Source organism: Lycium barbarum, chromosome 4 (assembly GCF_019175385.1).
Source record: "Lycium barbarum isolate Lr01 chromosome 4, ASM1917538v2, whole genome shotgun sequence".
NCBI lineage: Eukaryota > Viridiplantae > Streptophyta > Magnoliopsida > Solanales > Solanaceae > Lycium > Lycium barbarum.
In genome coordinates this window covers 22,892,315-22,907,079 of record NC_083340.1, presented here as the reverse complement: position 1 = coordinate 22,907,079, position 14,765 = coordinate 22,892,315, and the positions used below count along the sequence as shown (strand labels likewise).

The window sequence follows — 14,765 nt, the reverse complement described above, 5'->3', positions numbered from 1 at the left end:
TATAGCTACTAAATATAAATATGTACTAGTAGTTAGTTATGCCATGTTTTTTTTTTTTTTCCCTTTTTGAAAACCACTGCAAAGTATAACCGTCCACTTTACAAGACTTAGTTTTCACCCAAGTGATGGTCTAAAGTTGTCGAGAACTACAATTTTTTATGATCAAATTTAGACCACTCGGTCTAAAGTTGTCCAGAAAGTCTGAACCAAGTGCACTGGAAACTTTTACCGGGGTGGCCTAAAGTTATAGAAGAACTATATAAAAAAGATTATGATCAAACTGCTTGGTCTAAGGCATGGGCGCACCTTTGGCGAAGAGTGGTCAGGTGCATACCCTTCGCCTGAAAATTACGTATACATAACTTAAATGTTAGCTATTATGAGTATATATTTGATTTTGCTCACCCTTAACACAAGTATAAGAAAATATGCACACCCTTCACTAGTCTAAAGTTGTCCGAAAAATTCCACCCAAGTTTAGAACTATAAAAAATAAAAATGTATGACCACATTTTAGATCATTTGGTCTAAAGCTGTCCTGCGCAGTAGCGTAAACTTTCCATTCTTTCCGGCTGTGCAACACTTAAAAAGAGTTATATTTGCAAAATCTTCTAAAACAGGGGCAACAAATAAACAGCACCCACAAAAAGGGGCTATTTGTGCACTTCAGTTCTCAAGGGACAGGTCCAAAGCCTAAACCACCCCCTTTGCCAATCCAGCATCTTGTATGCAACTGCCTCTAATAGGGTATAAGAGTGAGATGCTGTCATGGGTGAGGAGGTGAAAACTTACAAACTGAACTGCAGCTTCATCACTGTAACATTGAAGTGAACAAGGTTACAAAAAGAACACTTGCAGCATGTCCCTCCTCTTTTACCCAATGAGAAATATATGCAGGCACCAAATTTACAAAAAACCAAGTTTATACATGCCAAAAGGCTTAATATATGCATATTGAAGTCTGTGACCATCTCATCTAAAAGCTTAAGCTGTTAGAGAGAGCATATTTTATTTATTTAATTATATTCTCAACAATGCAGAACAATAGTGTAAGGGGATTTGGACTCAACCGCCCATGTGTTGGATAAGGCAAGGTGTCGGGGTAACAAGATCCTGCTCAATGTTTAACATTGGACATTTCAGACAAAATAAAATCAAGAACAATAGGGGCTCGATTTTCTGAATGTCAATAAGCAGAAACTAATTGCATGTTTAAGTAAAGGAAATGAGTTTTCAGCAAACAAGAACTTTATAAGAATCAATGCTATACATGATGCTTTCTTTTCAATAAGTTTGTTGCATCATACCTGTGAAAATTTGTGTTATCAGCACGAATTTCTCATAATACACGACTTTCATCTCTTTATAATCAACACGAATTTCTCATAATACACGACTTTCATCTCTTTATGCTTTCCCTATACTATACAAATATATTTACCCAAAACTTTGCAGGTTCTAGATTCCACCTTGATCACATGGGAAAAATGCGACCAAGAGGAGAAGAAACAAGGGGAAGAGAAAGGGGGAGAGGGGGAGAACTCAACTTTACATCATGATAACAAATTGAAATATCATTGGTCGAGGGATGCACCAGAAGGGAACTATCTGTCTGATAATACAGAGGAACTCCATGAAAGCAATATATCTCGAGCAACGGATGGTAAATCTGAAAAAATTAAGACATGTAAAGCTCATGAGGAAGTCATATTTTATGGAATGTATGATCTACCTAAGTATTTAAGTGGAAGGAAGGCTCTATGAACAATGGAAGTGTACCTTGTGCTAGTCCCAAAGCCATTGAAGGTACATCTACCTGGTCTTCGAGCAGTCTATATACATCAACTACCTGCAAGAGACAATCACATCAGAGTTGTGCATCTTCTTATATAGACAACTATCTATCTATCAGATAGTACATACTTCTTGAATGTGAAGCTTGGAGTCTTCGGTCAAAGCAAGAAGAAGCTGCCTGCGAATTCCTTCGTCAATTATGAAAAGTCGAGCTCCATCCTTGATTGTGTCAGTTAGGTCTAATTTCTGTTCATTCTTCAAATGTTTGATTGTTCCTCTGACAAAACAAACCAGAAAATGTGAAAAGTTTCACATAACAGTGTTACAGGATAATTAATGCAAAAGCTTGTCAAAGAGTAAAGAAGGGAGTGCGGAGAAGTACCTATTATTCCCTTGAAATGCAGGGTTTTTGCTCAGTTTTGTGACATTTTCCTTTGCTAGAGATATTAGGTTCTCCAGTCGTTTCCACTGGAAGAGACCATCCTTGAACAGAACCTAACAAGTGAAGCAGAGAGAAATATCCGAAAGGCAAATAAATAGTCAATAACTTGTGCAGGAAACTATTTCAGAGAAATACCATTTGTTTAAGCTAAACAAGGATCCCTCAGTTTCTTCTTTCTTTTAGTATTTGTTCCTTCTTGTTATTTTTTAAAGTGTTGGGAGGGGAAAGGGGAATTAATGGAGGATGGATAATTCCAACCCAAATGAATGTAATCATATTGATTAGGTTACCTCCAGACCCAGAATGAACAAGATTTTACAATGTATCTCTAGATTACCTATGTGCTAATTGATGTTGAAGAACAGACCGGACTAAATCAGACACTCTTTCAAAAAGTCTCCCTCTTGATTTAACTGTCAATCCAACTACTATTGGAGAAGAGTATCACCTTAACTTGGATAAACTGTATTGTGAGGAAATTCGGTGAATCAAGTTGTATCAATTAGACAATTCAAAAAGTCCATTTTTGGGCTGAAGTTGGAGCAGATATGGACTACCCAAGTGCTACAAATCTGACCCACGACTTAGTTTTGTTTTCCGTTTCATTTTCTGACCCTAGTTTGTTCTAGACAAATCACTGAAAGAGAGGAGAAACAAAGCTTTGCAAGGCAAAACGCCACAACTAGCTGCTGCCTATTGTTAACAACCACCATCCAAAGCCACTGATAATGCTACAGCAAGAAGCTGACAACTTTTCCAGAAAAGTGACTCCAATGACTTCCCTTTTTACAGCAACAACAACATACCCAGTATAGTCCCACTAGTGGGGTCTGGGAGGGTGGCGTGTACGCAGTCTTACCCCTACCTTGTGGAGGTAGAGGGTCTACTTTTTACGGGTTCAAGAAAAAAAACAAGGTCACATGAGTTTTTGACCAGATCACGGATGCACAGTATGGATTAAGAGGTTGACCATTCTCTCACTATAGAAAATCTTTCAACTCTTGAGCTGGATAATCCATGAGTTAGCTATCAGGAGATCTGCTGTTGAACTTCAATCTGATCTGATCCATCAGAACAGAATGCTAGCTGCCAAAACAAGGATAATATCGAGCAGATTGGATCCATTTTCTCCAAGATAAACTTTAGGTCCATCCAGGTTGGTCCTGTTTCTACCATTACTTCCTAATGGTTGCCTCTGGATTTACACTTCTGATAAACTAAATGAATGGTCATATAGAATACATGTTGCAAGTATCCCAGACCTAACTACAGTGATTTTAATCGTTACCCATTTTTATAGTTAAATTCAACACTTATTTCCAGAAAAACATTAGAAGTCAGCCCTAAATGTCAAAGTTAAGTATTATCATAACTGCCGAGCCATGGTCCCTAACAAGTCAAGTCAGATAAGCCGTAAAAGTGGACATACCATTGTTTAGGGATGTATCAGAATAACGTCATTAACTTATGCAACTCTTTGCATTCATTCTTTAGTTATTTTCGCATAACTTATTGAGAACTAACTGAGGCCTAACTTTACACTTGTTAAAAATTAACACATAAAAATATCTCGTATGTTAACACCATATAACCCAACATCAATCAAAAAAGTTTCAGAAAGGTCGAACAAGAGGTTAAATAGAAAATACTATGCTCTTCATAAAGAATGATAAGGCGAAGAGATCTTTAACCAACCTGTATAAGGCGTTCACGCAAAGCTGGGTTAGGATCTGTTAGGAGACGCTTTGCCACATATGGATAGGCTACCTGATTTGATGCTCAAGATAATCAATATCATATATATAAGGGGAAAAAAAAAGTATGCAAAATAGCATGCATAAAGAGTAACATTACTAAGATCAAATATTCTCTGCATAATGCCTCATATTATTTGGCGTGTCATGACCAAAATAGGTGTATACCTAAAATCAGAACAGCTCGATGATTCATTGCTTAATTGCATATGCCTGTAGCCTTAATTGCTACACTGCGTAAAAGCAGTGTGTAGATTACAGAATGTGCTTTGGTAGAACAATCACGGGGCCATGGGTATGAGCAAAAGTCTACTTTAATTCAGAGTGATACCAAACTTCAAAATCACTTCCAAGCAGGTCTATGTTGTTTTTTGTTGTCAAACTTAATGTCAGTGGATCAACATGTTAAGCTTTTTCTCAACAGATTAGCGGAGAAGTTTCTCTGGTTTTCCAACCAACAGCATTACCATATGGCTCATTAATGAGGAAAAAATAGTTAACATGCAATTTTTTTCCGAAAGTTGCGAGCAAAAAAGCAAGATGTTTCACCTCCAGAAACTTGAAACGTGGCTCCAGGGTCAAACAAATGCCTTCTTGAGTCAATAGAGAACGAATAACGAGAGAAAACCTTTCTGGTATCCGAATAGGATAGTTGTAAACTAGTTGATTGAATTTTCCTGCAGCGAGAAGATTAGTCACATTGTTAGGAAAAAAAAATTAACTTTATCTGGTAGCATTTACATCATAGATCTCAACTGATATTTATCCAGGTGTCTTCAAACAGCAAAGCATAAACAATTACTGGTGCAGTCTTAAATGGTGGAATTGATCGTCACAAATGCCAATACAAGAACCGGATAATGGTGAAGACATTTTTCTAAATCATCACAACGACTTACTGAATTCAAAAATAGGTTAACAACATAGGCTTCCATGTAGCCAATTTATAGTTAAACAAATAGGATAGTTAGCAAACCACTTTTTGTACTTCAAAAACAGTTATCTAATGTTTCGTTTGGGTTTGAGGAGATTTAATCTCCACATAAAAATCAGCATTAAGTTATACAATGTTTGTTTTGGGTTTGAGGAGATTTAATCTCCACCTGGAAATCAACATTAAGTTATACAAAGTTTGGTTACTCCTTTTTGTTTTCCTTATAAATATTACATGCATAAGTTATGCGGGAATCTATGTAATAATTTATGCTAGAAAAATGTGGAATAAGAACACAAAAGTGACAAAACTAACCCTCATAATAGTAAGATAATCTCAATTTTGTTTAATAAGTACTCAAATATTTTAAATTATAAACTGTATACTGATTTGTAACAAATCAGACTATATATTCAACAAGAAATAATCCCCACACTACAATCCTTGCATTACTAACCCCGGCATTACTAATCTCTGCATTATTAACCCCTACATAACTTGTCAATAGAACAATATAAGGATCTGAGTGCCCCTAGTATTCAACTCAATTGGCATAAGTTGTCAAGCTCCTAGGTGTGGAGTGGAGGTGATGCACGAGAAACTCTCGGGCTGGAAGAGTGAAAGAATAGAAGGTATATCTACAACTTTCAGGCTGAAGATATAAATTCTGTAATTTTATCGATTAAAAGAAAGGTTTGGTTCGGTAATTTTAGAGCTTGAAGCTATGATAAATGATGAAAATTACGTAGAACATCAAGAATAAGGGAAGAGATAAAATGAGTAAATCAACAGAGAACAGGCAATATTCTGAAGCTTCGTTCAGTCCCCGAATAAAGCACGCCATGCTTGTAAACAAGTACATCATAATTATAAGTTTAACCGCTATAACGTGGTTTTGCAACCAGAACAAAACCTTTAACCGCTATAACGTGGTTTTGCAACCAGAACAAAACCTCAAGCCAGCTAGCAAGATCTTTTTTCACTTTTGCTTGTTAGTCAATCTCTATAATAAGTCTAATAATGCTAACTAAGCAAAACAGATAAGTAACCACAACAGTCTACAAAGTCACTGCCACAGCAGGCTAGCATACCCTCCTTAAACAAAAACATAAATGAGATTATTATTCATATGTATTAGAAGGTTCTATTGAGTCAGATGGTAAAAATAGGAACCTTCCACAGCTGTATTTTCGCGATACCTAATTTCTTTAAACCTATAAAGTAAACATGTTTAATATAAAGGAAGATGTTTCTCAGGGAACTAAGCGGTTTCCTCACTTATGTTTCAGTGTTTGGTTGGTGAGGTAAAAGGATTTTGTAAAACAATATTCATTAAAGATTGATAGTAATGTAAGTTGGATAGTGTTTTATCGAGTATTAAAGATCGATATGATATCATAAGTGCAACTGACATGGACTAAGAATTTGGATTATCGTAAAGGAAAATTACTTCCATCTATAAGTGAAGAAAGTCACCTCCCCCATTTCCTAGATATATTTTCCAGTAAACAACCACTACAAAATGACTTCTTCATGGAATTTTCCAATTACCAAACACACCTAACTCCATAATGTTTTCTGAGTCAACGTCTGATCAGCAAAATAGAAGAGTATAATATATATCCTTATATCACATGAATTAGGGCACTTGGGCAGGTTGCAGCTCAAATTTCCAGTCAAGAGACTTTCTCGTCTCTAAAAACTGCAGTATTCTAAGGGAAGCTACAAGTACAATATTTCGGGCCATACCACAGGCCAAGATGCTGTGTGGTATCTGATTCCTTGCCAGTCAAGGATGCTAATCCAATAAAACGAATTTGATAAACTGAGGCAAGAATGCACCGGTCAAAGCATGAAATGTCATACTTTAGAAAACTAAGCTCAAATTAGTAGGTCATCAATCTCTCTGTTGGTGCAACAAATTGTGCCGGCATGCAAATTTTAGGTGTCATAAGGATCTGAATGATGAGAGCTTGTTGTTTAGGGCATTTAAGTGTCTATTGTTCTTAGCTGCTTATTTTCACATATCTACTAGTGCCAACTTCAAATAGCATAATTACCAAGTAAGGGCTTCACAGGAAAAAGCACAAAATTTCTAGAAGTTGGGAGAAGATTGCAGTTAACAGGAACAAAGCAACTCATTCAAGGTACCTGTAACACTTCTGAAATTAAAGTCAGCAAGTCCTTTTTCAAGCGAGTTTTGCCATATTGCTTCTAATGCTGGAACAATCGGGGCAACATCAGTTCCACTAGCTAGGAATCCAAGCCTGGTAAAATCATTTGCCATCTCGGCATAGTCCTCATTCACCGCATGGACAACAGCATCAATCAGAATCTGTTTATTTTGCTGTAAATAGAAGACAACAACAACAAACCCAGTGTAAATAAAAGACAGACAGATAGAATCAAATTGCAGGCCAACTGGAGAACAGACAAGTAGCTCCGGGCAATTATATATGTTGAAAGGAAAGAGAACTGATGCTATTCCATAAAACTCTTGATTCAGTGATTTTAACTAGGATAATTTTGGAGGGTATTTCATTGTATTCACAAGGATACCATAGAATATTTTATATTTACTTACCCTGTTTGTTAAAGAGAATAAATATTTAATATACTTAACCTAAGAATCCTAAATGAGGAGCTGTTCTTGTACATTGTTACTCAACTAATGTTTCTCTTTTCACATGGTACCACAGCCCCTATAACCTTGGTAGAGATTTAAGGGTGGCCTTGTGTCACTCACCCGGCAAAGGTTTTCTTTCTTTTCTACGTTTTACTATCCATGCCTCCTTTGTTCCCGGTGATTGTTCTGACAGCTAGACACCTCTTTCTAGTGACCGTTGTGGCAGCATACATGCCCTTTTCCAATGACCATTCTGACAAAGTTGTGTTTCTTTTCAGTGGCCGTTCTAACGGCACTCCTTTTCTAGCCACTATTTTGGTCATTCTTTTGCTGACATTTCAAGCTAAACACCTCTTTGCAAAATTGAAGTTCAGGTTCTGTACGTAAAAAGCATCCTTCGCTTCTGTTTTTCATGATATTAGACTTTGAGTATTGAGTCCCTTCTCTGAATATTAAATTTCAGGTCATTCTATTGAAAGTATTCTTCTCTTCCTTCTCTCCATGCTATCAGTGTTTAGGTATTGAGTTCCTCTAGCATTGAATTACAGGCTACTGTTTTGGAAAAATATTCCCCTCTTTTTCTTCATGACATTAGAGTCCGGATAGAGTCCCTTATATGAACATTTAATCTTCGGTCATTAATCTGGAAAAATCTTCTTCTCTTCTGTTCTTCATTCTATCATAATTAAGGTATTGAGTCCCTCCTCTCAATAAAGAAGTGGTTGAATTTTCATATGAACGAAGAGTTAAAGCGACAATAAGCCGATTTGGTACTAGAATGAACCAGAGGGTTTTGGCGAAATTCAGTAGAATAGCTCACTAGGTACCTCCTGTATACCCACTAGTCTTCAATTCTCTACACCTCGTTATATGGATTCTTCCAATTCAAAAAGTTGAGGTACGAAATGACCCAAATAGAAAGAGAGAATAATCCCAGATGTCTATATAGAAGCCAGCAGAGCCTCTATCACAAATAACCTTCCCCTCTCACATTAATGATCACTCTCTTGGGAAGCTCACAGGTCACAGCACAAGAGAAACCGGAATACTACCTTCCCGCTTGCTATAATTAACTTCAGTATGCATCATATCTTGTTATACATCTCTTCACAGTTCAGTTTGCATTGGAAGGTGAGACGTTGGAGATTTTCAGCACATTGACTCAATTTCCTCATAGAAAACTCTGCTTTTTGATATTTCTAGCATAACATTGTATCTTATTATTATCATCATCAGATATATCATAAAGGAGGAAAGAGCTATGCAAAGCCTCTAGGAAGGACTATATCATAATACCTTCAAAATAGAAAAGGGATGTTCTTTCCTTTTCCCTTCATAGAGGTTAAAAGAAAAGGGCCTGCAACCAGTTTGCAGAATCTAGACAGCCCTATACTAGCAATTGGATATTAAAAATCATCCTACGCAACTCACCAACTAATATGTTCTACATATCAACTTCACCAATTAATCAGCAATTACAAACCCTCAATTTCTCACCTTCTTCAGAGTTTCATAATTTACTAAACCCTCAAACTTATGTAGCAATAGATGCATTTTATTTGGGCATGCAATAACTTCGAGTCAATGATAACAAATTTGACCTCCTAACTTCCGATTTCGGAAATCTAAGGAGGATGAATACATGATTATATGTTAGTTTAAGATCATCGTAGATGGTCGGGGATTCCTAGTGACCTGTATTTGACATGCTCATGCATGCATGAACACACACATACGAATAAAGTCAATCATATCAGGCATCACTTTACTAAATACCAGATATACAGTCAATCACATCATATTACCTGACTGAGCACAGCAACATTGCCAAAGTCCACATAGGCAATGCGGCCATCACGCATAGCAAAGATATTCCCAGGGTGAGGGTCCCCGTGGAATAGGCCAAATTCGAGCAGCTGCCGCAAGGCTGCGCTAACTCCAACAGTCAAAAATCCATCCACATCAATTCCTTCATCTCTGATTGCCTAAGTCACAAGAATGATAACGTATTACTACAAGTAGGACATCCCAAAGCACGCATTTGAGGAAACCAAAAGATCCACACCTGTGGGTCAGTGCACCGAATTCCATCAATCCACTCCATCACCAAAACACGTGAACCAGAAAGCTGTCTGTAAGCCTTAGGTATTTTAACAGTAGGGTCATCTTTGAAATTTTCCAAGAAGTCTTCGATATTACGAGCTTCCTAGAAAGAAAAAAGAGAGAAGAGAAGAGGGATGATTACAGAACACAGACAGGGAAAGCCTTCCAAGATAAGAGAAATTTCTTTCCCTATTCAGTTTGCAAAAAGAGGAATGTGCAGCATTACCAAGGTATAATCCAACTCCTCCAATAGCTTCTCACCAAATTCATCAACTATAAGCTCAGCGTTACACCCCAGTTTCTGTAGGCTGATGCCATTCAAGAATGAGGCTAGAGTGCGGAAGAGAAAAAGATCTCTGTAGATGATAGGCTCTATCTGAGGCCTTTGCACCTAAAAAGGAAAGAGCAAACCCCAATTATGAATGCCACTGAATCATATTGTTAATTCAATTCTTTGAAGCTTCCAGAAGCTCAAATGAGATGCATATATGTTAATATGAAACTAGCATAAAGAAAAAGGAATGATTAGATAACACAAAGGATTTCTCTATGCACATTTGTGTCGAGTGTCAAATTTCGGACCTTAAAAAATCTACAGAGCTCCAGTACTTGACTATTTCCAATGGCTATCCAGATATTTTTCAGCTATTTATGTAATGGACAATCGTCTTTTTACTTTTACTAGTTCTGCAATAGGTGTTTCTCCAAATGACTTAAAAGAAGGTAAACGAGAACGTTTGGACATCAATGATACGATAAAAGGTTTCAATGCTTTAGCAGTAAAATTGGCCAACAGAAAAGAAAGATTGCAAGACAAACAGGAAATGGTCAACCTTTATGGCAACATCTTCCCCTGTAGCACGTAAAGTAGCACGGTATACTTGACCCAAACTTGCAGCTGCAATAGTTTTTGAAGAAATTTTGCTGAAAACAGCTTCTAGAGGCTGGCCCAATTCCTCTTCTATGATGTTAAAAGCAACCTACATCATTGTCAATGATTTCTGCTCAAAGGAAAAGTGTTCTACGGTGGATAATGTAACAAAAGCCTGCATCACCTGCACCTCACTTGTCATTTCATTTACCTGATTAGGAAACGCAGGAACATCATCTTGAAGAATGCAAAGTTCATTCATGTAATCTTCTCTGATGATATCCGGCCTGTTTGCAAGCACCTGCAAAAAAGAAATAACACATAACTAATCAGAAGTAATACATGCATGTTGGCAATTGCAAACAATCAAGAGACAAACAGAGACATAGTGTAATATAATACAATAAACAAATTTTCAGAACAGAAGTATAAATGAACCAAGAAATTAGGTAAGCTAAAAGGAGCTAAGCAAAAGGAGTTGTAAATCCATTTAGAACCTCTGCCTGCAGAAAAATGACACAATAAACAAATGACTATAGTTGCTGAAGAACAGCGAAATCAAAGGGAAATGACTCTAAAGTGCAAATTCTTATCACAGAGTTATGTTTGTACAAGAAATATAAGATAACTAGGAAGCATTCAATTTGAACTCAATTCTACCAAAGAAGTTTAACTTCTTACTATTTAGTTATACCCTATTGTCAATGCATGTTGCTCTTCTCAAGTCTCAACGCAATAAGTTACTATTATAAAGTTCTCATTCAATACAGTACACTTTGCAGATGCGGAATTTCTATCGTGTTGATGACCTTCATCTTTCTTTTCATTCGATTATTGTCATGGGATGGAATGAAGAACATTAGAAATATAATCAAATGTTGGTAATTAACCCCTCACGTCCATACAGTAGGCATAACCAGCAGATATACCGAACAATAGCTTGCATCTGCTGCATGTGGCACATTTAGATGCATGACCAGTTCTCTACCTCTGTATGCTATCATATATGAACCTCACTAAGCAGTCATATCGCTCTCTCTACCTTCAATATGTGACTCTGTAGTTTATATCTAACAGATGTGAGATGATTTAACAACCTCGATCCAAAAACAGTAAGATAAGGAAAAAGTTTTTCCCAATCTGTAGTTTTTTCTAACAATCTTGACCCTATCTATTAATCATACAAATATTTAGAAATGGGACTAATAAAAAATCAAGATGCTTGGACAAATGAAGTAAATTCAGAGCACAAGTCGTACATATTGCACTAGTATTGACCATATATTGGGAAAAACAGAAAAGTTCAATTGTGACTAGTATTGACTATATCTCTGTAAAACAGAAATGTCCGTTGTTCCTCTTAAGGTTGGATTAACATGTATTCACCATGCAATATTTATTTCTGCAATGATCCTTAGAAGTTTAAATGTGTTGGTGGTATAGTAATAGGCCACTGAGGGTTTCAACGATTTCATTCAATGTACCCATACTCCCATAGTAGTGGCCCAATTCATGACTCCTATCCATGCGCCAAAAAAGGATGAACACTAGCAAACAGGATACCACGCTTAAAATTATGTTGCTGAGCCATCATACAGTAAATTTCACTGGCTATTGGTGTTTCCAGCCAAAGAGTTGGGAAATGCTTCTTTGTTACACAATTCAGCAATTGTATAGCATTTCTACAGTCTTCTACTCTATATTTGCGCAATGTATATTCTTCCTCTAATAGTTTGTTTCATCATTACTGCCATTATAAATCTTCTTTGGCTACACATACTAGTACAGAATCATTTTCCAGTTTCTTTATATTGACCCAAAGTTCACAATTTCCAGTAGAGCAATACTCATCTATAAGAAATATAACAACAACATACCCTGTGTAATCCCACAAATGGGGTCTGGGGAGGGTGGTGTTTGCGCAGCCTTACCCCTACCTTGTGAAGGTAGAGAGGCTGTTTCCGTGGGACCCTTGGCTCAAGTAAATCATATCAAATCAAGTATGGAAAGGAATTACAGTAGTGAAGAAACCATGCTAAAAATAAAGGAGAAGAGAACAGTAGCAACAACAAATAATACGGTAACCGAAGCAAAGGACTGGAGCGAAGGAAACAACAAGTAATAATAAAATCGAAGACTAAGAAATATAACAACCAACTGGTATTGAACTTTAGAGATTTAAAAGCACTAAACCTGTCCTGCTTTGATAAAAGAAGGTCCCAAATCACACAACAACTTCCTCAGCTGCCGAGCACGGAAAGGAACAACCTCTTCGTCACGACCCACCAAATAATCATACACCAGTGTAGTGTAATAAAGCCCCAAACTCCACACAATCTCTATTCCTCTACCAACCAAAGACAAAATCTGTCCCCTTGACTCTAACACCTTGTTTCTCACCTAAAAACCCAAAGTGTACATCAAAAACACAAATTTCCAATAAACCCACAAAGAAATGAACATATAAGACCATCACACTAAGTCACACTTAATTTTCCAATATATCTACAAAAACTTTACCACCAATATAGCAAATAATTGAGAAATGATTCACATACTACAAACTTAACTTACCAATAAACCAACAAAATAACTCAAATAATCACAGGGATGTCAATCGCATATTACAAATTTTATTCTCCGATATACCCAAAGTAAATAACCAAGAAAGAGCAAAAACTATTGGGAAGCTATTCACATACTCCATAATTTTCCAATAAACCAACAAAAAATATCAGAAAACTCAATAACTCACTGGGAATTTGTTCAAACTTCGAGTTGATTTCTCAGATGGTCACCCAACTAATAGTTATTATATTAGAAAGTCACTTTTTTTGTTGAAGGAAACTGGAAAAGAAAGGTGATTTTCTAAGATACTTCCTCTGTCCCAATTTATAAGACTGACAACAATTTAACTTTAAACTTTACCTTTTACGCTTAACGAGAATTATAACCACACAAATATTTTTGGCTTGTTTTAGACCAAAAGATTCAAAAGTTCTCCTTTATTTCTTAAACTGCGTGCCCAGACAAACTACATCACATAAATTGGAACGGAGGGAGTAATAACTATTAGCTGAGAAATCAACCCTCCAAACTTGTTAAGCAAAACTAATTTCACATAATAAAACTTAATTTTCCCAGCAAACCCTCAAAATTTATCAAAGAAAATTAGCAAATAATTACCAGGATGCTATTCACATACTCCAAATCAATTTTCCAACAACACAACAAAAACCAAAAAAGAACAAAAAATAGTAAGTAATTGCCATACTAATTCTGGTGAGTATTTTCGAAATGGAATGCAGACACCACGTTCAATATCAAGTTGCTCCAAAGCACTAGTTCTTGAAATGTCCTTCACTAGCACACCACTTTTCTCTGAAACACTACTCACTGCACAAATTTTTCTTGATAAAGATCGGTTCTTTTTAACTGTATTCAAGTGTTTCCTTCTTCTTTTATACTCAATTGATGATGGGGTTATCCAAGTGTACAAACAACTAGTACAAATTCCCTCCATTTTGTTTTGGTTCAAATCAAGAAAATGAGAAAGTGAAATTGAAGAGAGTATTTGGGATTTGAGAGGTGTATGTGGTTGTTTAAGTTACAAGAAGTCATGCAAGCTGGAAAGTGATGACCACAAAATTGTGCGTGTATATATTTGTTATTGATCAGAAAGAGGGACACACAAGTAACTAACTTCTGATCTTGTAAGTTGTACGGTATGCTTGAAGTGTTGAACTTGCTGTTTTTGTGTTTTTAGTTTTTGACGTTTGTGTGGCAGGAAAAAGAAAGATAATCAGTCAGGTGTTATCTTTGATTAATTAAATAGGAATATATTTTTTTGGTGGGTTCCGTATTACGAAAAACTTTTTAATCTTGAACTAATATGGCTAAGTTCTGACCATATAAAAGTGTTGGTAATATGGCTAAGTTCTGACCATATAAAAGCGTTGGAACTTCAATTAGAAAACTTTTAACGGGTAATTTCAGAGATCTTCGTAAAATTTTGCTTAATAACACCGGCCTCTTTTGTCATTTATAATATCACAGTTACATCTCTTATTTTAATTTTCTTCTAGTAATTATTTTAATATGTTTACTATTTTGATTCATGGTGACTATCTATGTAGAAATCTCGTCGATACACGGAGTCAAGGGGCATAATTTTTGTGGCAAAGGACCCTATGTCGATTTCTTGGGTGACAGATGCTTTAGGGTTTTTCTCTTGCCCCGAA

The 14,765-nt window shown here is 36.3% G+C and overlaps 1 protein-coding gene across 1 annotated transcript; it reads right to left on the bottom strand.

Moving 5' to 3' along the window:
* Positions 1-1,230: 1,230 nt before the first annotated feature.
* LOC132635556 (protein ACTIVITY OF BC1 COMPLEX KINASE 1, chloroplastic-like) lies at positions 1,231-14,232 on the bottom strand. Its single transcript, XM_060351987.1, has 14 exons — positions 13,799-14,232; positions 12,718-12,924; positions 10,736-10,825; positions 10,487-10,633; positions 9,880-10,044; positions 9,616-9,756; positions 9,356-9,535; positions 7,076-7,271; positions 4,540-4,667; positions 3,932-4,003; positions 2,177-2,289; positions 1,924-2,071; positions 1,780-1,849; positions 1,231-1,669 (listed from the first exon to the last, which is right to left on the bottom strand). The coding sequence occupies exons 1-14, from the start codon at positions 14,045-14,047 to the stop codon at positions 1,605-1,607; spliced, it is 1,971 nt and encodes a 656-aa protein (XP_060207970.1). The 5' UTR covers positions 14,048-14,232; the 3' UTR covers positions 1,231-1,604.
* Positions 14,233-14,765: the final 533 nt, after the last annotated feature.